The 26,069-nt window shown below is 35.5% G+C and overlaps 1 protein-coding gene and 1 long non-coding RNA gene across 5 annotated transcripts in view; one reads left to right on the plus strand and one right to left on the minus strand.

Moving 5' to 3' along the window:
- Positions 1–15: 15 nt before the first annotated feature.
- Positions 16–1,035, plus strand: LOC146584902 (uncharacterized). The gene is made up of 2 exons (XR_014898108.1): positions 16–93; positions 614–1,035. It is a non-coding gene; the product is annotated as an uncharacterized LOC146584902 (long non-coding RNA).
- Positions 1,036–2,616: 1,581 nt separating this feature from the next.
- Positions 2,617–26,069, minus strand: part of USP53 (ubiquitin specific peptidase 53) — a 38,633-nt gene continuing 15,180 nt past the window's right edge. For 3 of the 4 annotated variants that reach the window (XM_085323902.1, XM_085323903.1, XM_085323901.1), the window contains 12 exons: positions 25,052–25,165; positions 24,881–24,963; positions 24,397–24,502; positions 23,459–23,605; positions 22,812–22,961; positions 22,174–22,345; positions 20,769–20,918; positions 19,423–19,566; positions 18,436–19,168; positions 14,830–14,903; positions 7,170–7,275; positions 2,617–6,367 (listed from right to left, as the gene is read on the minus strand). In XM_085323902.1, coding sequence (XP_085180028.1) covers positions 5,377–6,367; positions 7,170–7,275; positions 14,830–14,903; positions 18,436–19,168; positions 19,423–19,566; positions 20,769–20,918; positions 22,174–22,345; positions 22,812–22,961; positions 23,459–23,605; positions 24,397–24,502; positions 24,881–24,963; positions 25,052–25,165 — 2,970 coding nt within the window. In that variant the 3' untranslated portion in view covers positions 2,617–5,376. The remainder of the gene's footprint in view (positions 6,368–7,169; positions 7,276–14,829; positions 14,904–18,435; positions 19,169–19,422; positions 19,567–20,768; positions 20,919–22,173; positions 22,346–22,811; positions 22,962–23,458; positions 23,606–24,396; positions 24,503–24,880; positions 24,964–25,051; positions 25,166–26,069) is intronic. The other variant, XM_085323904.1, reaches the window with a different exon arrangement.

Below are 26,069 nucleotides of genomic sequence, written 5' to 3' on the forward strand. Positions count from 1 at the left end.
GCAGTCGTACTGGCTGGACCTGTGGCTCTTCGTCCTCTTCGACCTGGCGCTGTTGGTGTTCACCTACCTGCTGCCCTGAGGGCGCGGGCGCAGGTGAGCGGCGGGGTGGGGCGGGCTGCGCGGCGCGGCGCGGCGGGGCCGAGCCGGGCGGCCGGSCGGCCGGCGGCGCTTGGGGCCTTGGCAGGCTGGGTACGAAAGGCAGCGCCGCTGTGAGGGAGCATCCGCAGGGCCGCGCGGGGCGGGGGCGGGGGCGGCGCGCCCGAGGCCGGGAGGCCGCGACGCGGGCGGCAGAAGCAGCGCTAGTGCCAGTTGTTCTGAAACGACGAGTGTCACGGTTCCAGCCGCACGATGCGGACTCGACAGTCCTTAAACCATCTGGTTACTGTATGCTGGTAGCTAGCCCTTGCCACCTGAGAAGAGCAACAGAAGTAAGTGTTCACGGTAATAAAACCCTGAAGCAGTTCRCGTAGATGTGTGCGTGCCAAAGACGACTGAAGAAATGTAAAGGTAATTCCACATAACTAGCTGGGGTTTTTTAAAGAAAACTTATAGTAACTATTCTTTGATCTGAGCCCCTGCTTGGTATTTCTTTCATGTTTGTTTTATCTTCCAGAGGACTGTAYACCACTGCAAAAGTACCCAGACTTTCTCTTTATAGAGTCACTGCCTAATCACCATGCTGCACCTTATGAAAACAGAGCGGAAGAGGAGGCCTGTTTGTGCACTATGAACCACTGGGATCACAACTTGTATCTGAATGCAAATGACTTCATACATAYTTATTTATGTGCTGATCACAGCATATCCCCAGATGTATCACAACTGATAYTGTTTAGGTTTTTAGGGCTGTCTGTACTCTGTTTTTTCTCTCTGTAGTCTAAACTGTGCCTTAATATAAGACAGCTTGACTGTGCTTTTGCTTTTAGTGCTCAAARATTTGTTAAGTGTAAATGGAAATATGTACTATTTGAATAAAATCAACTGAAAGGACAGACTGTAAAGTGGCTGAGAGTAAAAAACAGCTCTTGCATAGACTGAAGTTGCAACTTGGACCCTTTTCTCTACAGAGGAAACTTATTCCTTACTGCTTTACCTTCAAGAAGTTAATCACAATATTTTGATGCTACCCCTGTGGCTTTCTATTTTACCTTTCTCTCTCTTTACAGAGTGCTTCAGCAAGTACCATGCCTTTTGAAATACGCCAGCATCTAACAGTAGTAGCCCACTGTCCTCAAATATCTTAGTGATCTAGATAGCAGGAAAAAATCAAAACTTCCTTTATGAACAGCAGAGGGGACTTACGAAACTTTCAAAACAATGTTGAATAAAGGAATATTTTACATTCTAGGGAAAAGAAAAAGCCTACACCAGGTCTTTACTTAACTAGCTTTTACCTGMTAAAGTTGTGGGGGAAGACTGCCCTCAGTTATGAGCAAGGGCAGTTCAGTTGTCTTCAATATTTTTTTCCCTTATGACTATTGTCCTCCAAGAACGAGGATTCATATGAATTTCAGAAATAAATAAAATATAAATAGACACCAAAGACTTTGAAGCAGTAGGGTGTTTCAGTTCTCTCTAACATATCRCATGAAAAAAGGCCATTACCAAATTAAAGAAGGTTTAGGGCGCAAAAGCGGGCATATTTTATTACAGAGTTCTCAGTCCTTTTTTTTGTCAAAAAGAAAAGCACTGTTAATTGGAGTTCTGTCTTCACATTATCAAACCTGTATATTCAGAAAAATGTTTAAGACTTTCCTAAGAACTGAGATGCTTTGATCTGGCTAGCACTTAAAGATCAGGACCACTAGACCATATGGAAAAGGAGTTAGGAACACTGATAAAACTACTGATGCATAGTGCTAAAAAAGCTAAGTTGTGATTGATCCCATTCTCATATTAGAAAAACAGTTTTTCAAATGAAGTCATTAAAGAAGTACAAGACTGCTCATATTTCTGACTGCTGCCACTGATACATAGTTCTGTTTTTTCCTCCTAACAAAAATTTTCAKAGTGCAATTTGAAGGGAACAACATATTGAGAAGGCACTATTTAATATTGTTCCATTTCTCATTTGTAAAGACACCAGATATCTAAGAATACATCTTAGCTGAATAGCCTTTGAAAAGCTAGAAGAAATTTCTACAGAGAAGACRGAGGCTCATTCAGCCAAGTCTGACATAGAAGGTTTTATAGGTATCAGAAAATTTAAACATTAACAAAAGCCAGACTTCTGAGGCATTGAGCTATTTGATACACTCCTTGAGCACCTGAACATGTATGTATATACACACAAATTTCTACTTACCTCTCTCAGAACAAAGCTGGGAAGTCAGAAAGACAATCAGGATAGCTAATCAAGCAGTTGTCACTTGGTATTGAAATTGCTTTATGCATTTCAGAGCTATTTGGAAAGCTAAAGTAATTCTACTGGTTTTATAAGCAAAAATCAGAAAATGATTCTTACTGTTCAAATAAGGTAGCTGGGGCACCATCTCTTCAAAAGTTTGGATCATTACTAGCAGTATTATCTGTCAGTGCATCAAAACATAATTCTAGAAACCCAGGATTGTTTAGAAAAACATAAGAGTACAAAGAAAGCACAAAAGACAAAGACACTTTAAATTTTATCTGATAGTTTGAACAAGCAAAACTTTGCAAGAAAATAATTCTAAAGACTGAAAAATATATTAATTACAAGACTTGTTAAATGTATTTACTGTTACAAAAATTGCCTAGGCTCTTATACAAATCTATAGCCAGAAGGGGACATTTATAAAAAAATAAATAGGCACCCTAGGTAAGTCAAAACAAGTTTTCACATATCTGTTAGCAAATATTACATACATACATACATGGAGTGCAGAGTCAAATATAAAAACAAAGGTGTTTCAAATAGCTGTCTATATACTATTATAATTAAATACCTGGTAAACACAGGTCACACAAAAAGTTGTCTAGCAAGATTTGTTTCAARCAAAGCAAGGAGACTGAAGTACATCTGAATTACTGCAGCTATTTTAAAAATCAGTAAATTTACCAGCTGTGCTTACTGGAAACCAGATTCATTGGTATCAATAAAATAGGCATTCATATTGCTCATTGTACAGAAGTATTAACATTGCTATGCATGTTTAAAAATAACTTCTAACATCATTGTTCACAGTTGTTGCTGTGCTGTTTATACATAAAAATACTGTCATTTCAAATACAGGATTTTTGCAAACATTTTACAAATTATACATTATTTACAAATTCCAATACTAAGCTTTATTTTTACACAAGTATTAGAAGCTAGCTTTACTTAACTGGCTATGTATAGTATGTAACACAGCTGTGAAAAAAATAGATTTTTTTTTTTAAACAAGTTTTCAAATCTCTTCCAAAAATATTTAGGGATCTTCCAAGTTCTTACATATTCAAGATTCTTCTTCTAGCAAACATATTCAAACATGCAGAATTTGCACTACAAAATTCAGATTAAGTGCTACAAGAAATTTTGAGCAAGAAGGTAGAAATAAGAGGATTAATCTGAGATAACTTGGTTTGTTGCATATATCATGTTCCAGTTTCGCTATGTTACAAGTAGTTAAAAAAAAAAAAAAAAACTGATCTTGACACAGAGTAACCAAAACTAGTGTTTAAATGTATACCTTGGATAATCACACTAAACAGCTGTCAACATTTGGTTGAAGCACTAGAACTCTCACAAGGTACATAAACATATGAAAGCCTTTCTGACCAACAGTGCAAGCATAAGCAAGTGTTTATCGTGCATATTTAACCTTCTTGCATTAGTTTCATAACTAAAAGGCATATATGTATAGATGTAATCAGCACCACCTGAATTTTAAGTTAACACGCTAAATATGAGTATTTGCAAAATTCAGCTTTTTTCAGATAGTGCCAGGGTTTGCTAACATTACTTCTTAAGTGTATGTTGTTCAACGGTATGATACACTGGAACAGAAGTCTAAGCCTGTCTATGTCTCTGACACAGTGGGTCATTTCACATACTCACAGCTGCCACGAGGGTGAAATCCTATTCTCCTTCCTTCCCCCACTGGGCCACACGCTGGGCCTAAGCAATCACTAAATACTTCTGTGAACTGATTTAACTTATTAACCACATAAAAGCTAGATAATCTTTTTCCTTATTAGTGAAATAAATCAAGTTTGCAAAAGGCATGGTAAATGCCTGAGCTGCCAAAATTGCAGGRCAGAGTGCTACAGCAGAGAGGAACCTCTACTTCTCACGCCACCTCAGACACCACAGTCTGAACAGCTGCAGGTTCAGTCTGATCTAGTAAGATGCTATTTACCATTTGTCAAACTGCTCTGAAGAGAAAAAAGGTTTATATGTCAGTAAAATCAAAATGTCCAATCCCTTAAACTTAGCTCAAGATGTCAAGCTGAAAAAAGATAKGGAGTTTAATAAATAGCAACGCTGACTTTGCATTCAACTAAGAGAATCGGTCTGAACTGAACATGAATAGTAACTATATACTTAAGATCTTACAAAATGTGTCTTTGACAGTTGCATGATACTTCCGTATTTTAAAATTAGCATCCTATTCTGCAACATCAATTTGTGGTTAAATTGGATTTTAGTAAGTTAAAGTAGATATCTTACAGGGGGAACAATTCTGATAAATATTAGTTTAAAAATGTATACAAACACATGTATATTATTAATAGGATAGTCTACTCCTCTGGTTAATTTGAATTCCCTTTAAAATCTTACCTAACACCTGCAAACCAGAGCAGCTCTAAAAGAACTATTAAGGCTTTTTAAATACCAAGTTATAAATTCTCTGGGTAAACTAGTATTAAAGACACTTAAAGGTTTGTGAAAGCACAGATTCTCACAGAAGTCAGTTGAAAGAACAAGTAACAGGTCCTGTTACCTACCAGGAAAAATACTGCTCCATTATAACTACATGTACTGCATTATATATGGTAGTACGCTTATCTTTTTTGTTAGTCTAAGCATTTGCAGGTTGTGTTTAGTGTCCAGGGTCTGATGGAACACTCTTTAAACTGCAACTATTTAAAACTTCTTTAAAAATTAGTAACATCTAGTTGATCCCAATGCTATAAGATACATACAACCCAAAGGGATCATTTACAATATAAATTGTAAAAGATAAAGCCAAATAATGGAGGTAAACGTTAAGGCAACAAGAGTAATAAATCAAAAAATCAGAAGCTTAGCACCTCTCCTCTGTTCATCTCTACTTGTATATTCATTGAAACAGTCGTAACTCCTAAGTAGGTACCTGGTTGCCTGTACCTTGCTTACCATACAAACAGATTCAAGGTTCCTGTCCATATATAGACTATATGAAATGCAACAGTCAGATCCAGATTGTTTTTAATCTATCGACTGCAGTGTATGCCCTCTACATTTGCCTTGTATCTTTGCTCAGATGTGGGATGACTGGGCCCAAGAGTAGCGTGGTAAGTAGCATTCAGTTCTGTTCCAGCTGACGGTAGATGCTTTTCTTTGTGAAAGCCTCCACAGTCTGTAAAATACAGCTTGGGTCGTTGATGATATTTCATCCTATATGTGTCAGTCATACAACTATCTACTGAAAAGTAGGTCGTTAGAGATACACTGTCATTTGCATCTGCATAGCTAGCACTTGGTCCTGCATGACAAGATCCTTTCTTTAGGAAGTTTTCAGACACAGTCCAAAAGTCATTAACTGATAAGCTAGGTGAAGAATCTGGTTTATGAACAAACAGCTCATTCCCTTGAAATGGCTCTTTAAATCTTTCTTCATTTGTAAATACATTTGCTTCTGATGCAGATTTTAAAGGTGTACCTGTTTGCCTTCCAAGATTATTTGGCAACACTTCTGTCAATTTTACATCTGCTCCCGAGTTATTTTCTGATCCTGGTGAAATATTCATAGCATATTTCTTTGGAGGTAAAGGAGGGGGAAGATTCTGGTAAACCGCTTCAGGCATCCAATGTGCATCCACCCTTCGGAGAGAGTGCCCAGCGTGCTCACCAGGAGGGGGCAGCACCGCAGGCAGTTCTGACAGGTTTTGGGGCACCAAAGGCGACAAGCCCAGCTTTGGGACAAAAGTTCTTGTGGGATGAGGCTGCAGCTGAGAAGAGGGGTGAAAGTCATTGTTGATGGGCCTCCTTCCGCRGATGTTTTCTGTATAAGGGTGGGGTATACTATCAGCAGAAGTAGAATATATTGACACATTCATCTTCTCACACTTGTCTGGGTTAAGCCACTCTGAAGAAGTTTGTTCGTTTGCCTTGTTTCTACTTTCCGTCTTAATGTGGTCTTTAAGAACTGGTTGTAGAGTTGATGATGGGAAAAGTTTCCTATTAGTCTCAGGCCTTTCAACTCTAAAATATAAAAACACATAGTTATTGAGGTAAGCAGCTGTAAAACTATTAAAAAATTAAAAAGCACAGGTAACTATCTTATTATAATGATAGCTGTATTAACACTGCTTAAATATTCTGTAGTTGACTAGAGGACTGCTTAGCATTAGCCATTGAGCTAGAGGTTGTATCAAATCACTTCACATTCTCTTTCATTTGAAATTAAGCGTGCCAAAAAAGCAATTCTAAGGAAAAATAAATGCCCTCAAAATTCAGTACTATATCAAATACAAACTCCATTCTTGTCTAAGTATCCCTGAGACTCAGTCTGATATATCCATTAAAAAAAAAAAGTATTAGATGTCACTTTTGGATGTTCAACTTGCTTTTAAGTTCTTGATTTTTAGGAGGTACTGGGCACTTACACTTCAAATTAGAAACTATACGTATATAACAGCAGCTTCTAAGCAGAAGTTATTGTTTTCACTCTTTCCAGCCAAACTTTTCAATAACCAATTTGGCTAACCACCATCTGTTATATCACATATATGTACAACAGAAAAATACTTGGGGCCTTTGTTCAGATGAGATTGTTTAAAACTATACAAAGTTATTTAATTGCATTGACTAAACATTAAAACTCCAACCCTTTTCCAAAAGGAAAACTTTTGGCCATCTTAGTTATGTAAAATATAGAAGGAATCATCTGTCAAAATAYTAAATTCCTTTACTTTTATGTACTTAATAATGATTCCTATCATATATCAGAATTTAAAATATTCTTAAATATATAACATAGTAAATTAACATTATTATTATTTACCTCTTTACTGGAGGACTGGGCATCTGCAAATGTAATTCTGTTGGGAAATTAACATGAGGTCTATAGTTAGCTTCTGAATTTATCTGGTCTTTCCTCAAGTCTGGGACTAAAAAAAAATAAAAACAAGAGAAACTCCTTCTCTGAGATTTCTCCTAAATTATACTAACAAATAAAACACCACAACATAGGATATTTAATTCTTGTCAGTCTGACATAGTTAAAATAAGCATTTTGAAAAAAATCTTTCACATTAAATTAGATCTTTTTTCCTCCAAATAATTTTGAATGGTTATGTTCAATWTTTCAAGTGTAACCTGAAAACAATTTTAAAGTCCTGTAAATGCATTTAATATCTTCTTAACATTGCATCTAATTAAAGCATACTTTTCAAAAGCAAGCTTTTACAAAAGCATGTTTAAATATCCAAAAATCACAAAAAAACCTAGATTAAAAAATAAATAAATACATTAACTCTTCCAATTTCACATGGTTTAATACTAATGAAACAACATTAATACTGGAAAGGACTTCTTTAGTTTTAAGAAATACAGTATGTAATCTTTGAAACAAGTTGAAAATAAAACATCAAAGAACTGTTACACCTCTTCCAGTAACTGTGCTGCTCTTAAAGATGTTGAGCCAGCAGAGAGCACTCACTGAGAGTCTGTGCCTGAGACACATGACACAGGAGTACCTGGGGCACCCGTGCTACACTCATACTCTGGAGGTCCTTTCTATTCAAGGACGAAACCAAAGAATCTTTCTCCAAAGATACAGAGTTTCTGAACTGTGAAGCTTATTATTAACAGTAAATATAAAGGAAGCATATAAAAGAAGCATAATGCAATCTATATGGACACCGTGAAGAATATAACTCATGGCAAGAAAGAAGAAATTGTCTATTTGTCTAGAAATAGATACTAGAATTCTTCCTGATGTAATGATTATAATCAGTGACCTGCTCGGAAGCCTTTCAAAATAAAACTGATTTTATAAATGCACAGACCAGCTTTATAAATTACTATATACATTACTACTTTGCTTATTTGAGAATAACAAAAATTAATGTCGCAGATAGAGGCATTTATTTGCCTGAATCCTAATGGAATGATCTTTGGTTCAGTAGATGGTATTAACTTTGCCAACTTCTGATGGAATTACATATGTGGCCTTCAAACTTTCATCAACAAAAGCTACAAAGGGTTTGGATCTATTCTGAATGATGTAACCTTACCAATGTGAAATAGGTTTTTTTTTGTTTTAACTTCCAAGTTTGAACAGAGTTGTGGAAAAAAGATGCTATGTGAATATGCAAGTCAAAAAAACAACAGAAAAAAACCCTAGAACTAAGTAAAACTGAAGATTTGTCCTGAGAGATAGTATCTGCTCTACACTTCAGCTGATAAAGGACTGAAACAGCTACATCTTTGTCCCAGAAGAGAGATTATAAAGGCTAGAARGGCATACAGTTCAAGAGAAAAAGCATTCAGTAAGGCTTTCCTTCAACCAAAAACTAAAAAAATTTGTTATTCCAGTATGGTAAATGATACCACAACTCTAGAATGAATATGAACACRCGGTTACTGAAAGAGGCCTCATTAGCTACATGACCCTTGTCAGTGTAACCTGAAATGAATGGAATTAGTTAAATTATTTTCTCAGTTAACAGGGTCTGTAGTTAAAGTTTTAACTTGCAAACTTTGAGTACATCAATTTTTATACAAGAGCATTTCTACTAAAAAAAAATTGCTCATGCAACTGCTCTTTAATTCCACAAACCAGCTGATGTGATGAGCGTTCCATGCCAAACCCCTCAGAATTTAGCCTGTATCTAAGGAATCAGTCCTTCCAGAAAGCAGTATCATAAATCAGACAGGAGGTGGCAGCAAAGGTTAGAGCGCCATTCCTTCCGGAATGGAGCTTGGCAGGCATTCAACCAAAGCTGCTCAGTGATACCAGGTGGTTTGTGCCTTCAGAATTCCAGCTAACTTAAAAATAGATGCCTATTTTCTCTTCTGCTGACATGACATCCATGCATGGTTAAAACCAGAGACAGACTCTGCTGGGAATTTTGGCTCTAGGTTCTTTGCAAGTGTGAATATGGGAGCCTAGCACTGAGTTCAGCTGGAGACCTGGCATCCTTATCAACTGATCATAAAAAGCTTACCAATAAGTTAGAGGTAACTTCAGTTTCTCAAATACATTTATAAACATTAAAAGCAGGCTAGTTTGWATATTCTCACATCTGAATAGCCAATTGAGATTTTCAAAAGATGAAGAGCCATTTTACAGCCAACAGGTAAGCCAACAGGCATTTAGGAATACAAAATGCTAGCAAAATCCTACAAAGACTAATTTCTGTACATTTAAAAAGAAGTTTCCTTTTTACTTTGTTTTAGGTGAATGTTTCCTGTGGTTTTGATTGTCCGATGCTTTTTAATGCCAATAAGAAAACAAGAAGTAATACTTATGTAGCAGGTACTGTGATAAATTTATCTCTGTGAACACAGATATTTTTCTGTATTCAATTGAAGGGGTGGAAGAACTTACTTGGAGCAAGGCTTTGGAAACGTGGTACARAAAAGCAGTCCTAGCCTAGAAGGTAAACACATTACCACTTGGCCAAACTTAAATATTCAGGAAAAAAAACAAAACCAAAAAATCCACACCTTCTGGAGCAACATTCAGAGGTCAAATAATCTGTAATGCATGGATTTCTTTTGCTTTAAGTATCCAGACAAAATCAAAAGTCAAAATTCCACTGTTTTTCTGTGTGCTTTCTTGTGTGCATAAGTTTAAGTGAAGAAACTATTACCAAACAACATCAACTATTAGCCTCCCTTCATACTGATCTCTAGATCACCCTTCTTATAAAGTTTATTGGGTCCTCATTTCAAAATTTGAGCATTAACCTTTGCATTATTTGTTTCAAATTTCTCACATCCACAAAGTAAATCAAAAAAAGTAAGAGTGCTTTAATTTTCAATCTGCATGGGCTAACTTGACTGTAAYTGGAAACCTTGAAAGCTTAGGGGGCTTTCTTGTTTCTTTTAAAACAGAACTTCTCCCCTGTCAATTACATTTCCATTGGCTTAACAGTGATTTCTACATTCCTCTATTACATTTTCCAGGCAACACTATCAGTGCCTGAGGAACTACTAACTATCTCTTCCTATAGCTATAGGAATATAAGGCAAAGGATTTGAGAGTATTTGTTAATGAGTGCAAAAAAAAGTATTTTTTAAACTGTAGGTTAGCTGATTAAAGTTGAAATTATAAAACCCACCATATTAATTATAATCTCTCATCTATCACATACTGTCCTCCCTTCCTTTGAGGAATAGGATGATCTAATATTTAATTTCTTCCTGTTGCAGCCAAATTTATATCTCACTTTTCTTCCTATTCACAGGGCAGATGAGATAGGGAGCAAAGAAACTCATTTCACAAAGCTTAACAGCATGCTGAGAATATTTTGCTTCCTTTCTTCTTCAAATCCATAGCATCTTTCCTCCACGCTCTCTCAAGGGGAAAGCTAACATATGGCAAGGACATAAGTTTTATTTCTACAATCTATTCAAATTTCTACGCTTGTGTTTCTGTGCATTGCTAACAATAGCAGAGGTGTGTGTGTAGGGAGGCTATGCTCTCCCCATCAATATGAAGTTTTCTTGACACAAATTGTTTCATTAAAGCAGATCACTTGTCTTGTAAACACCGCAGGGGTTGCATGGCCATGGGTAGATTTGTGCTGTCCTCTGGTTTGTCAGGATTAGGCATCACAAAACCATTTCTCACCTCCTATCCTTTATGCAATTTTTAGAGAAGTGACTTTTAGCAGATAAGGTTCATCAGCCTGCGTGCTTTATCCTTTAGCTATGTTTGTCTAGAATAACAGTAAATCTATCATCTAAAGACAGACCAGAAAGGCATTTTTTGTTCCTGCTCTATATGTCAAGTAAATTAAATTTGAAGAATTACCATTCTTTGAACAAGAATGTCATATCYATTTGTTGCACTATAAAGGTTAAGAACTGAATTTTGTTAGAGAAATAAACATGTGTGCATATTATTCTAAATTATTAGATTGTAAATGTATGGTCTCCCTGAAAAAACAGAGTCCCTTTTTTTCAGAATTATGGTTTATTTATGGGCTTGGAGTTTTTTTTTTTTTTTTTTTTTTTTTTTGGTTGGTTGGTTTTTTTGAAGAGACCAGGAAGTAAAAGCAACTTGGATTCTTTTTATATATTCACCAGAGCTTCAGCAAGATTCGAAAATTCAGTTGGAATTGTCTCATGCTATTGAACTGAATAATTACTAATGGAAAAACCTCTAAGTTTCCAATATTATGAACACTGCTTTGCAAATGCAAGACATTTTTTTCTTTCCACAGGGGAGAAATTTAAGTTAAGGCTCTGAGTATATCCCTTTCTAGAGATCACTGAACAGATTGGTTTGTTACACTGTTTTTTTGTTTTTTGTTTTTTTAATGCCATATGCTCTTCATAAACAGAGATTTTAACCTCCAAGGTCCATCAAGCTCAAACTTCATGAGCAGCTACTCATTAATATAAAGTAAGGATACCATATTTGCATGCTTAATATCTGCATTTTCAAGCCAAAATTGATCACATTAATAGAAAATGGCCATACAGGACAGCTGTTCTAGAACTACTGTAATCTATTGCTTATTACCACTTGGGGAAACAGTCATTTGATCTCCATAACCACTGTGTCATCCAATGTTACTATCTTTATAATACAACAATAAGCTTGCTTTTGAGAGTCAAGGACAGAATTCCTCAGCTACTGAGCAGTAGCTTATTSTGCTTCTATTAAAATCAGGAACTGCTAAAGCACAGTAATGAAAACTATGGGCACTACTGGAAGTTCAACATTGTTTTCATATGAAAAGCAGAGAGGAAAAGCCAGGAAAAAAAAAGTATTTTTTCAAGTCCTTTTGTCCACAGCTAGCAATGAGTTCTTACATTTCATTCTTCTCTCTCAGGAGAGGTCTGGATACTTCTTTCTTAAGGTATCATTTTCTAGAAACCTATATGGTATTTACCTAACAGCTCATGTCCTGTTCATACTACTCAGAGATATAGTATAGGGTAATTGAGCTGCTACCTCTAAATGACTACTTCCATCCTTCCTAAAGGTGCCCTGACACACTTTTTAGACAGCCTAATAACCRAGTCTAAGTAAGTCTTTAATCCTACATATATGTGAGCTAATCACATAATAGTGAAGAGAGTTCTTCACTATCTTTTCAATTAAGTGACAGTATCCGCTAAGCCCATTAATCATTTACACTAGAAGTATTACTTTTCAAAACATGCAAAAACTTGAGAACTTCACATTTGATTTATGATACATACGTTTTTGCTATGAAACTACTCAACTTAGTACTGAATTGGTATTACTGAATAGATGGGATTTTAACACCATTTTATGACAATCATTATGGTAATGTTATATGATAAATCTAAGGATCACTTGGAATCAATACATTTTTGAAGAAGCATCAATGATGCATAGTGAAAGTTACTACATGGTAAACTCCACAGAATACTCATTACTAAGGTCAAGTACTGTTTGAATTTGAAACTATCTTATTTTTTTATTCTGACAGTCCTTAATATGATTCTTTTTTTCTTTTGCTATACAATTTTTTTTTCACTGATATGCTAAATACAGTGCAGTGCAGAACTATAGCAGATTAAATGTCAAGGGAAAAAAGAAAAAGAAAAGAGAGAGATCTTTGCATTCCAAAGAACACCAGACAGACATCAAAAGGTTTGGGAATGGAGGTTTGTTATAAACAACAAATTAGTTTTYTTTCTACAATCAAAAAGAATTGCAATAATGGCAGAAAGGTAACAGTAATATGGAAAGAAAAACTCAAAAAAATTAACTCTTAGGAAAAAGTTATACTGTACACTATTTGAAAGGATATATGATACCTATAAAAAAAATCAAACACTTCCTGGGGAAATGGTCCAATATTTATTACGACTCTTTGTACAAGTACCATTCTATTGTTTCAGCAACAGTGGAGAGTGATTTTGGCTGGCCTTTTGCTGACCTACAGTATTTATATGCTGAGACATTTGTCAAATTTATAAAAATCTAGCAGAGTTATTAATATGTAAAAGGAAGTAGATTTCCTTATTGCAAGCGTTTCTTCCTGATATTGCTTCATCTTTTAAAAGAAAAGAAATATTACCGCACACTACCCAGACACTTTTAGTAATCTTTCTTAGTATAGACGCCCCAAAAACAGTCACTGAAATATTTTTGTGGGGAAGCACAGCAAATGAACACAACAGGTGTGTTCCAATGGGGGAGGCGGTTGATTTGTTTTTGAAAACACATCTTGCTAAAAATCATCATTAGAAAGTGAGAAATATGTTCCAAAAGCAGAACACATTCAACAAAAATGGAGATTTACATTTAATCATTTGTGTTGGACTAAAAAGAAAAGGCCCTGAAAGAGCAATGAAAATGAATTACATTGATTGCTGTATGTCAGGATAGGGTCAGCCAAAATCACTAATATAATGAACAATACTGTTTCCAGCTCTTATAAATTGAACTTTGATCAGTCAGTGGTAGGTAAGTACTGGGCCACTTAAGGAGGAGGTAGTGGCATATAAAATGCACACGGAAGGACAAACTGTTCTATCAACTGTAAAATCAAATACTTAGTAACAAAGCACACCAAGGGAGTTTAGTCTGGGGCATGAGGAAACATTGTACCMCTAAGGCTTAATTTATAAAAGACACACAAAAAGCAGCTGTGACCTCTTAAAACTATACTTACATTTTACATACTGAAATACAACATATCAAAGAGTTACAAAAATTGCCAAGCTGGTCACTTTTGTGGTAGAGGCAGTGGTACAGCTGTTTGGGAAACCATTTTTAAGTGGTTCAATCCAGAGGCAAGCACTGCCACTGCAGTGTGAAAGGAGGTRTCAGAAACAGATAAACCTCCACCACGCATATTCATGACAAGGAGCAAAAGTAGGAGCTACTGTTGCTGCTACTGTCATAACACAATTTTATTTCCATGATGATGGAGTACTTAAAAAAAACAAAACAAACAAACAAAAAAACACTATCTATCACAGCATGGGATATGAGGGATTCATGGGACATGAATACCATTTTTATTTCCATCTTTATTCATCAGCCTAACACATCACCAAGGTTAAAAAAGATGTGAACAAGAACAAAATTTGGAATTTACTGTGGAGAGAGAGAAAAAAATAAGATTTTCTTTGCCATTCTAAAAAGTCAGAGCAACAGGCTGTGCAGTCTGCAATGATCTTTCTACCGCAAAATGCCTACCAGAAAACTAATACCATGCCCAGAAGAACGACCAGTTCTATGCAGATTCCGCTTTGATTCACCTAAATACAGAATCTTGAGCTTCAAAAATATTTGGCTGATGCTTGTAAAGAAATAGCAGCAACAATAAGATTTAATGAAATATGACGACACAAATTCATGGACCAAAATTACCAAATAAATGGCAAGTCAGAAACACGTCCACTTCTTGTGTAGTATTAATACATTCGTATTAAAATTTGGTATGTCTRGAAAATTTTTTTTAAATAAAACTCTTACCCTTTATATAGATTAAAATTCTTACCATGAAAGTTTCTGCTCTGCTGGGATACAGAATGTAACATATTTTCAGCTTTCTTGGTTGACAAGTTCTGGTCACTGTAAGATAAAGCACACATGCAGTTTGAAGGCTTAAACTACTGATATATGATCACAAACATTATAATACCAGAAGCTTTAAAAATACCAATTTTGCCTTTCTATGTGAAAAATCTGACCTTCATTTTCATTATACTATCACATTTTTTGCTAAAGCATGCCGTATATGTGAGGTAAGATAGTGGGGTCATCCTTGWATATTTTTAACACAGTTTCCACATGTGGCAGGCTGCATTGACACAGAAAAGTTTAGGATCAGCTGAATTCTTTAGTGTGGGCAGGAAAAAAAAACAGAGCTTGTGAAGCTGATCATCTCAGTTTTTTCTGGAGAATGGCAGCCCTACCCAGTGTAACAGCAAAATGCCTAATACACAGCACATAAAATCAAAAAAAAATGCCTTTTATTATCATATCACTCTACTTAATAAAGACTAAARTTAATACAGAAATAATGCATTACCTATGAGAAAGGACTGCCAACTGCACTTTTTCTCATTTAAAAAAATCCAGAAGCTTAAGAGTTTCAAAAGTGCTTACTAACAGAGAAAACCAAAGTGTGACAGTTTTAAAACAAAAAGTGATTTTCTAAGGGGCACAGATAGCATTGGGCATCCCATTCCATTTATTTGAAAATTTTCCCTTCCATTCCCCCCTTAAACACAGCAAAAGAATACTATCTGTGCRGTACGCATGGTTTTCAATTTATCATCAGTACCACTCCTGTCCAAAACACACACGTTTTTCAATGCTAATAGTTTACATCTTGATTATCTTGAGGTTAAAAATACAGCAGTATGTGACTATGACAAGCCTAAGTTCTCTAAAAATACAAATATCTCATCAGTATCAATATCTTAAGAACCTGAAATCTGTTAGCTAACATTTTAGCTTGCTATCCCTTCTCCTAGTTTGATATTTAGATGCTCATTATTACTGTTTGTTGCAACACACATTATTCCTGTAAGTTGTGACTGATACTTTGTCCTTCATTCATGCCTTGTTATATGAATTTTCATATAAAAGTTTTTTCCTCAAACTCATGCTGGAAGGTTACAGTAGCAGACTCAAGAGTAAAACAAACCCAGCAGATTTAGTAAATCTTTCTGTTTTAGTTAAGCAAATGTGCACTACCAATCCAGGTAAGGAGCTGACAAATAACCTGCCAGTTCCTGCCTTCTCCAAGGGTAAGGAAGGGAAGAAGCTACACGGTGGCAATTTTACAATAAAGAATGTCTCCTCTTGAAAGGACAGGAAAATAAGAAAATTATTGGAAAAAAACAGGAAGAAGGGAGAAACAACCTAACAGAAAACAAAAGACTAAGTCATTGTTTTCCACCTTCTAAAAGAACTTGCAAGCAATTTATTTATAGTCCTTTATAAAGGCCCCCAGGCTTCAGCAAGAGGGGAGGGTCCTTGTTGCTGTAACCCTGTCTAACAGGGCTCTAGGTGACCCTGTTTGAGTGGGGTGGTGGTGGTGGTGGACTAGATTATCTCCAGAGGTTCCTTCCAACCTTTCCAATTCTATGATTCTATGATTTTTTATGAGACTAAATCGTAAGCAGCTGGAAGGAAACTTGCAGGTACGGTCAGACAACTGCAACAATCAATCATGTAACATCCCTCTGAAACTGAATGGCCCAAGAGGTCACTTGTATATTGATAAAGTATGGCATTTTCTTTTCCTCACTTGAAAAACATTTAAACCACAGTGTAAATAGATTCTTAATGGACTAAGTTACTTAAACCTACCATGTTATCTCTCATATAATAATATACAAGCAACACTTGGGCATCTCACTAAATCATCCATCAGGCATTAAAAAAAAAAATCCCTACACAAAGCATAGTTAAAATGGAAATCACTGTTAGAGGAGACTGTAGACACTGAAAGTATAAATAAGGCTCTGAATGGATTTATGCATGTTTGTATCACTGTTTAGAAAAAGCCCATAAGGTTTCTGTATGGTGAGGTTTTGTTCAGTTGGTTGGAGGGAAAAGGATCGGGGGGTAGAGAAAAGGCAAATAATAAAGGCATGGCGTACAAAGTGTATTTTAAGCACATACCTGCACGCATTTTAAGCATGTAGCTTAAGGCACAACCTCCAGATCAGAAAGTTCATAAAGCAGCTGAACTACCGTAGGGTGGGAGAATACACCCAGGAAATACAATTTTTATCTGTTGTCTACTTTACTCTCTCCATAAGCATCTGCTACTGGCTACTAGTACAGGCCAAATGTAGGCTAGATGAACCTTCAATTTTACTGTAGTATAGCCATTTCTATGTCTTTATTTAYGTTTCTATATGTCAAATAAAATAGTTCTCTTGGAAAATAAGAACTGAGTAAATTATTAAATTTTGCTTGCTCAACAGTTCCAAAATAGAGACATTTTATTTCACCCAGAATCTGTATTTTGAATGCTTTAAATGAGTATTTTGCTTGAAAACTTGCTATATATTTTAGGAATACATTTTGAAATCTGCATCTCCACTTATCTAAGTCGGAGCATTTTACTCCTGGTATTTGCTATTCTCTTCCCCAGCTAAATAAAACAAAACAAAAATCATTAAATGAAAATTTATGTCCAAAAATTCACTTAAACCTAGCAATAACTTGTGACTAAGCTTGGTCTAATAACTGTGTTTTTTAAAACTTGAACAGAAGTAGTACAGATTCTAGTAGGAACTAAATTCTGTACAGAATTTAAGATACAATGCAGAAAACAGCACTGGGAAGGTTTGTACCTTTATATTTGTTATTACAGCATACAGTAGTTTTAAGTTTAATAAAATTTGTCTACTACTCACATTTTTTTTGCCTAGTTTAAATTTTACACTACGCTTTTCAGCAAAGATTTTTTTTCAACCATCTCACTCAATGTATTATCAAGTGATCTATATATACCTGAGACRTTCTAAAAATCTAAATTCCAGAACAATGCCTAGTAATGATATATATGATTTGTCTACTGACATACCCGTTTTTCCATCAGGGATCTGTCAATACAACTCCTACAGGTACAAAATTTAGAGCAATTATGCAGGATTTTATATTGGTGAAATTTGCATTTTACCAATATCGCTTCATATATTCCAGGAGCCATTTTTAACCTTTTCCAGGATGCACCTTTATGATCTACACAGACAGTAGTATTCCAATACAGGTACCAGGTTACCCCCTTCCCCCCCCTTTTTTTTTAAACTGTAGAAGTGCAGCAACTACTCCAAATTAACACACCCTGCCCCTCAGCAGGATTTCGTTATTACGGCACTGAGCCAGAACTTTATGCCTCAATGCCTTCCAAACAGAACTAAATGAATGTTGCAGCCTCAGAGTGCAGGTAAAATTAAAACAGAACTGCTTGCACCTGTATTTCTAGATATGTTGCTAATTTTCCATATACAAGACCTTAAGAACAGAATCTTCCAAAAGCACATTTTCTCAACTGCAATTGACACATCACAGGAAGATTAGAATAGCTTACTTCTCTGTTAAGACAATCTATGCAAGTTCTTGAGAGCATTAGTGTTACCTGTAGGAAACGCTTTCTTTAACATTCTTGACATCTGCCGGGCTGATTCCCTCAATAACMGGTGAGTCCAGATTTGCAGATCCATTGCTGATATGATCACTGCTTTCATACCCAGATTCTGTCCTCTGCATTTGCCAGTTATCACCATGGATTTTTCTCTCTGTAAATCCTTTGCTTTTTTCAACATTCCCTTTTCCCTCTGAATCCAAAGAACTTCGACTTCCTGTATCTTGTTTTGTTTCATCTTCATATATAGTCATTAAACCTTTCTGGATTTGGTTCTCTTTCGGCCAATGGTTAAARCTCCGCTCTTTTTCATGCTTAGATTTACCGTTTGGATTTGCTTTATGTTTCGGGCTATGCTGCTTCTTCTCAGTCTCACTGAAAATGCTGTCTACATTTAGTGTCTCCCGCATGGGTTTCCAACCTCTGCTTCTGCTTCTGCTGCTGCTGCTACTTCCTTTGTCCCTAGAGTCTTGGCTGCTGTCTGTATCATAGCCAGTGACACCATCAGTCCTGGTCCTGATCATCAGCTTCTCTGCAGCAGGAATAGCTTCTGTTTTATTTGATCCTGGCACCTGTACCGAAAGTTTGGCTTGGTGAGGTGCACTCTCATGCTTATAAGGTCCCCTTCCTTGGCTGCTGTATACGCGCTGATCAGTATATTGTCTAAGTCCATTTCCAACTGGAGGAGATCCCGACTTAAAATTGGAATGATCTTCCCCAATCAAATCTTACAAGGAAAAAAGAAAAGCTCCATTGAAGTTCTTGTTAATATTTACCTTCAATATTGTTATACTACGTATTTTTCTTATGCTATYTCAAACTCAACAAAGGCAGTATGTATTTCAGAATATTGAACAATAGTAAAGTAATCTTATGACCTTTTCTCTTGAAAGGAGAAAAAAACTAGCACAGCTAGTGTTGATGCTGAAAACCCATTTGAATACAACCCATTGACTCTCCACTGGTATTTTTAAAACTTACCTCTTTGTCTCCCAGATTCTTTCCTCAGTCCTCTGTCTGCATCTTTTCGTAAAGATGTGAAGTTTTTCATATCAGCAGCTTTCTGAGCACACTCTCTGGATATATCCTTTAGCCTGTCCTTTTGATCACTGTAACCTAACTTAGCTGCAAAAAAGTATTTCTTTTGTCAAAATTCATTATTAAAAAGTCATGATCAAAACACAATTGTATTTATGTACCATAAAAATTCGATTTTAATATCAGTATTTCTTTAAAGGACTACAAAATTATATACCAAAATTATAATACCTAATAAGGTGTATATTATAGATGTAAGTGCATAGACATCTGCAGGTGGTCCATTAAACACACCTACTGAAAGCAACCAAAGCAGCATTAAGTCAAGCCTGTCTTGATTGCACATCTTGCAAACTTATCTTAGTTATTAAGCTTGAATGCTTAAACCATATTCAAACCAAATAATATTTACATCAAGTTTTGGGAATCATACTGAAAAAAAAATCCAAATTTTATCTTGTTTAAACACAAAGCTTTATTTTTAAGAAATTAGTGAAGCAACTTGTTGCTTTTAAGAGTGACTCCGTTTCTCAGTACCATTTCTGGGTCTTCACCTCATCATAAGAGAGTTATCAAACTGAGCATTCTCAGTTTCAAAAAGTCTATGAATTCAGCACTAAAAAAGCAGAAGAAATAGATCTCTTGAGGGGAACCATCATCTCTCCCCTTGAGCAGTATGAGAGGTTTGGAGCAGAAGCATAGGCAGGTAACACAGAAGTCACTCCTGATAGGACTTTTTATAGGTTGCTTTGCTTGGTAATTTAATTTACAGATAGAATGGATTTTTAAATAGGAATAAAGCATTAACTTCTTTACTATTCTTTCCAAAAATAAGACAAAAATCAGTTAAATTACAGGACTAAAAATAATGGTGCCTACCACAACACTTGTGGGAAACAGTGTTCCTCAAATAGCTAATGATCCACAATGCCACACCACRTGCGCCACAGGACCAGAACAACTTTTTAACATATATTTTAAGTGACTATATAGTTAGAAGGGACAGTGATGAAATGGATCAAAATCTTGAGAATCACTTTAGTGCAGGACTAATAAGACACGGTAAAGAAAAAAAAAATAGATGTATAACAGAAAACTTAATACTCCATGAGAGACATTACTTAACCATTTGTTTTTAATGCCTCTATGAATAGCAAGTAGTGATGGAATTATTCCTTTAAAAATGGTTCTAGTCTGAAGGTTAGGACATGTCTGAAAAGCAAATTAACTGAAATTACATCATAATAAAATATTTATATGGAGAAAATAAATAAATAAAAGGTACATACCTGGACCTCTCCCAACACTAGCTTGAATATGGCTTCTACTGAATGCCGTAGTATCTGTCTGAAGTTTTTTATTACTCTTTTGATTAGCAGGATCTCCAATTCCATTCTCTTTTGTGTGGTCTGGTTTAGGAGCAGAATGCTTTTCAAATCCTATCGAAGGAATATCTATTTCAGAAATGAACGGCTTCCTAATTTAAGTTTCCCAAGATCCAAGTTCAAAAATATGAAAAGACTGCCATATTTATAATGGTAGACTGCAATGGGATATCTTCAATTCCTTGTTCCCTGAAGCAGTCTATATCCAATTGCAGCTCATTATGTGAAGAGGAATATGTCAAATTTAACATACAAATAAATAAAAGGTAAATTAATGTTAAATAGAGACAGTGGTAGAAATTATAGAGCCAAAGAACTGAATTTTTAAATGCTGAGGCCTCTAGCATAAGAATCAGTGAGAAAAGAAGTTTTCTGTAGCTTCTTCTGGTTTTTCTTGAAGTTCTAAATTGGCATTTAGTGTCTGTGTGTGTATACAGACATATATACACACACACCTACTCATATGCTAATACACAATCATAGGATCAGTAGGGTTGGAAGGGACCTCTGGAGATCATCTAGTCCAACCTCCCCACTCAGCAGGGTCACCTAGAGCATGTCAGACAAGGTTGCATCCAGGCGGGCCTTGAAGATCTCCAGAGAAGGAGACTCCTCAACCTCTCTGGGCAACCTRKTCCAGKRCTCCGTCACTCTCACAGTAAAGAAATTCCCCTTCATGGTCAGGCGGAACTTCCTGTGCTTCAATTTCTGCCCATTGCCTCTTGTCCTGTCACACGGGACAACTGAAAAGAGTTTTTCCCCATCCCCCTGACGCCCTCCCTTCAGATACTTGTACACATTGGTAAGATCCCCCCACAGTCTTCTCTTCCCCAGGCTAAAGAGGCCCAGCTCTCACAGCCGTTCTAATATTTTTATATACAAAATATGAATATATGAATATATTCTTATTTGCATTGTTTGACCTAAAATACCTATTCTATAGTATTTTAAAGGTATTTTAAGTACACAATACAGACATAAGAACATCTGTATACACAAATATACTAAGAATTTCTTCTGAAATAACTATTTTACATGCAGCTAACTATGACTAAACAATCTAGAACAGAAGATAATCCTGCCCCCACCATTACCCATGCATCTCAATTTCTATTCCCCTATCAGATGCAAAACAGACAATTCTAGTATTAAATATGCACACTAATCTTTTGAGACTTTTTAGACAGTTATTGTAAAAGACATTTAAGAGCTAGGCAGCTAATGGGTTACTTCTCCTTTATAATTCACATTTTATAAATATAATTGAGATTGTGTTATTAAATTTAAAAGAAAGAAAAAACTTCATTACCAAAGTCCTCCCCATTTCCTCCAGCTGCTTTGTATTGAGACAAGTTAATAATCTGCTTTGGAGCATCTTCTGGAGATACAGCTGTGCCATCTGGGTTAGCATAGAATAGCAACAACGGCTGAAAGTGACATCGAATACACTTGGAGACCACATCTTTCCATTTTGTTCCAATCTAGGAAAAAAAAAATTCTATTTGCATCAAAATCATTGAACTCAATTAAGGAAAAAAATTAATAAGCTACAGGTACTGAAGGCCTAATTCCAAAAACTGTATTAAAATTTAACACTCCAGCACATGAGTGTACATAACTTGTGGCAAGAAGCCAGCACCAGCATTTACACAGGTTAGCAATCAGAACGCTAACACTATGAATAAAGCCATGAATAATCATTTTTTTTTTCTTTTTCCTGAAGAGGAATACAAATTCAAAAGAAAACAAGAATCATACTAACATTCAAAAATGTCCAGCACTGGGAGAACAGAACCGTAAAGTGRTGCCATCAGTTCTAGAATTGATTTGTAAAAACTGATTAATGAAGACTTACAAAAATAATTACATTTATTTGATTCAAGTCTGGTGTCAGAAGRATGCATTCTAGAAAAGTAAAAATCTGGTAGCAGTAAAAACAAGATTTACCTCTTTTACATTAGCATCATCAAACAGCACCCATTTGCAACTCTTGGTGTGAAATGCAAAGGCACAGTAATGTTTGCTTGTGTAGCAAATCATTCCGACAAGAAAAAGTTCACTATTTTTGGCATTTTCATCCGTAACCCTATAGAATAACTGTAAAAATGATTATGTAATTTTAAATATCTGTAAAACAGTCAGCATTAACATCTAGAACTACTACTAGAAGAACTACTAATAGAATTTCAGCAAGGGAATTGGTATTAAATATCTTCTTGCATTACATAAGTGCACAAATATTATTTAAGTAATTTAAAATTATTAGGTCTGTTAAAATATTCAGTCATATAGTTAATAGGGTAAGCCAATAATTCTCAAGAGTAATCTCACAAATTTAAAATTGAACAAGACACTCCTAGATTTTCCACTAGAAATTCATCTACGTTCAATTACATCACTTGTAATTAAGTCTCACACCAATGCTTCTTTCTTTCACAAAATCAGAAATTGCTGATTTTATATAATAATATAAATAATATTAATTATGTGATRTATTTATAATTATATTTATCTCTATATATCTAATACAGAATAATATAAAAAGTATAATGAAATTCTAGAAAAAGCAGTTCATTTAGTTTTAGGTCAGATACCCCAGGAAGATAAAGTTGTGTTGCCAGATTCCGCATAACCTCTTCTGTCAGGTCAGAGTGTTCTGAATCCCAGACTAAACCAATTGTGACAATCTCAGGACAATTCATAAGAACACGACGAATTTTTATTTTTTGACCACAGTTACTCTAGAAGAAAGAAACAGAGTAGAGGATTAAAAAAAGAAAAAACCCTGGAATTCAAAATTGAGTTACTAGAAAAAATTGGAACAAAATAATTCTGTAACTTCTTCCAGTTCTGAAATTTAATTCTSTTTGCTACTAACAATTCAAAGATAACATTCCTCACTTTTTAATATAAATACCATAAAAACACTAATAAAGACAATAGCTAAGCTTTTATGTCGATCATCACTTTAAAATAGAAATCTCTATAAACATGCAAGTCACTACTACAATTTCTGTTTTGTCTTCCACACACCCATCATTTTCATCATTTAAGCTTATTTCTGTACTTTCTTGTGTGCTTTTCTAAACTAAGATTATTTGAAATGGAACAGATGATTCAAGGAAGAAAGACATGAAGCATAACAGCCACCTGAAAAGAGACTCCTTTGTCAATATATGCACAGTATTATTCCAATGGAAAACTGTTTTGTCAAATTGTCTCTCCTACAGTGTACACGAACTAAAGCAACTTCACTCATACAATACACCTGTTCAGATTAATCAAAGACAACTAGCTATATGTTTGACATGGACTGAAGAATAAAGCGAGGACCTAATACCCTGATTTTCTAACYGGGCTCTTGCATGTACAATAGAGCTTGTCCCTATTGGGAGTAAAAGAAAAAATTCAAGGGCTTTCCTACGCTGAGGTAGATGGCAAGGAAGTGGTCACTGGTTATCCTTCTTTTAATATCCTGGAAAATTCTCCCTTGTATCTTAACTAGAGTAACGCAACATTTTTGTTTACTTACAGGACACTTTCTATAGTCATCAGAAGTATTTGCTGCTTGCAGCAGTTCTGCAAACATTTCAGGTTTGAGACGTTCATGCCTTTCCATCATCCTATCTACTTCGTTACTATAAAAAAAGAAATGGGAATAAATTCCATTGTAGATCACTTAAGAGTAAACAGATATCAACTAACTCAACTATATCTGATGACTAAAAGGAAAAGATTCAGAGACAATATGAAACAGATATCAACTAACTCAACTATATCTGATGACTAAAAGGAAAAGATTCAGAGACAATATGAAACAGCAGCAACGCACATTTTTTGTCAAGCTCTTTTGAAATCCAAATGTTACTTTTAAAATGTGCTTTTGAGTTTCTGTTCAATAAACAAAAATTAAGTGTTTCATTTTAACACTTGCAGAATTAGCCTGGCATGTTTTTATTATTACTGGGACGATGTACAGAGAAAAATCAGATGGAAAGGAGATTAAAAGCTCTTACCACAGGGCTGTGGTGGAAATATAACGCACAAACTCTGTAAAAGGCAATGGGTCCGATGATGCTCCACAACTGCGACATACACACTACAAGAAGTAAAAGATCTGTGAGTTTTCATTTACTCATGACAGTGAAAATAAATCATCTATTAAAGCAATGAAATAAAAGTCTGACCTGTTCATACAGTGTCATAGCAAACTTTTGATGAGCAATGCAGGATTTTGAAGTGCACATATCTGTTTCACTGTTTGGCACTAGGTGAAAATGAATCCTCTCAAGGATATTTTCCTAAAGAGTAATAATATGAATAAGTAGTAAACTGATGAAATTAGAATCCACGAGCAGCACTACAGTCTCATACTCCAGTAACTGTTTACCTTTGCTCCAAAAAGGCCACCTGTAAGCTAAAAACATATTTAATTCTGTCCCTATGCACAATGAAGTGAGTGTGAATTCTCTTCACTTAAAGGTTTCCAAACATCAKCAAAACAGCACTAGACAAAAGTTCTCCAACTTTTACATTACAGACACATCCAGAGTGTATTCTCCTTCGAAGGAAGTAAATTTTCAAGGAAGAAATAGAGTTATTATAGCAAGACAGGATATTAATCATATTGCATGCAATTCCTGAAAAATTCTTTGGGTCAGGTCTCCAGCAAGATAAGTACTGCTGACAGAGGCCTGGAAAAGGCTCAGAAATAGCACATGCCTGTGCTATCTCAAGTCTCACTTTTTAAAACTAAAACTTTTTCTACTAGTACTATGATTGTCATCAGTCTGGTGCCCTTAATCAGTATGGCCAATTTTTCTCTTTTGATAAAAGTGCTAGAGGCACTCGGAAAATGTGAACCTACTCAGGCAGATAACTTAAGAAGCTGATTTCTTCAGAGGTCCAAACRCATTCTGGTAAGATGGAGCACTGATCAGAGATTCTCTTTGGTGATTGCAGTCTGTGAGAACTGAGAAGCCACCTCTGAGGAGACCTTCATGGGATTTACCCACCTATTTGAAATTTTGAATACCTGCATCAGGCAGGTATTCATTTGTAGGTCTTTCCAGAGGATGTCCAAAGCTGAAAGTAATCAAAATAACCACCATATTTTCTGGCTCTCAAGACTGTTTCTGGAGAATGACATTGAATTTCTTTAGGGTGGATAATTTTCATTGTCTAAATCTAAAGGGTTGAATACAG

This window comes from Rhea americana, unplaced genomic scaffold, assembly GCF_003343005.1.
Source record: "Rhea americana isolate MKP2758 unplaced genomic scaffold, rheAme1 scaffold_89, whole genome shotgun sequence".
Lineage (NCBI taxonomy): Eukaryota > Metazoa > Chordata > Aves > Rheiformes > Rheidae > Rhea > Rhea americana.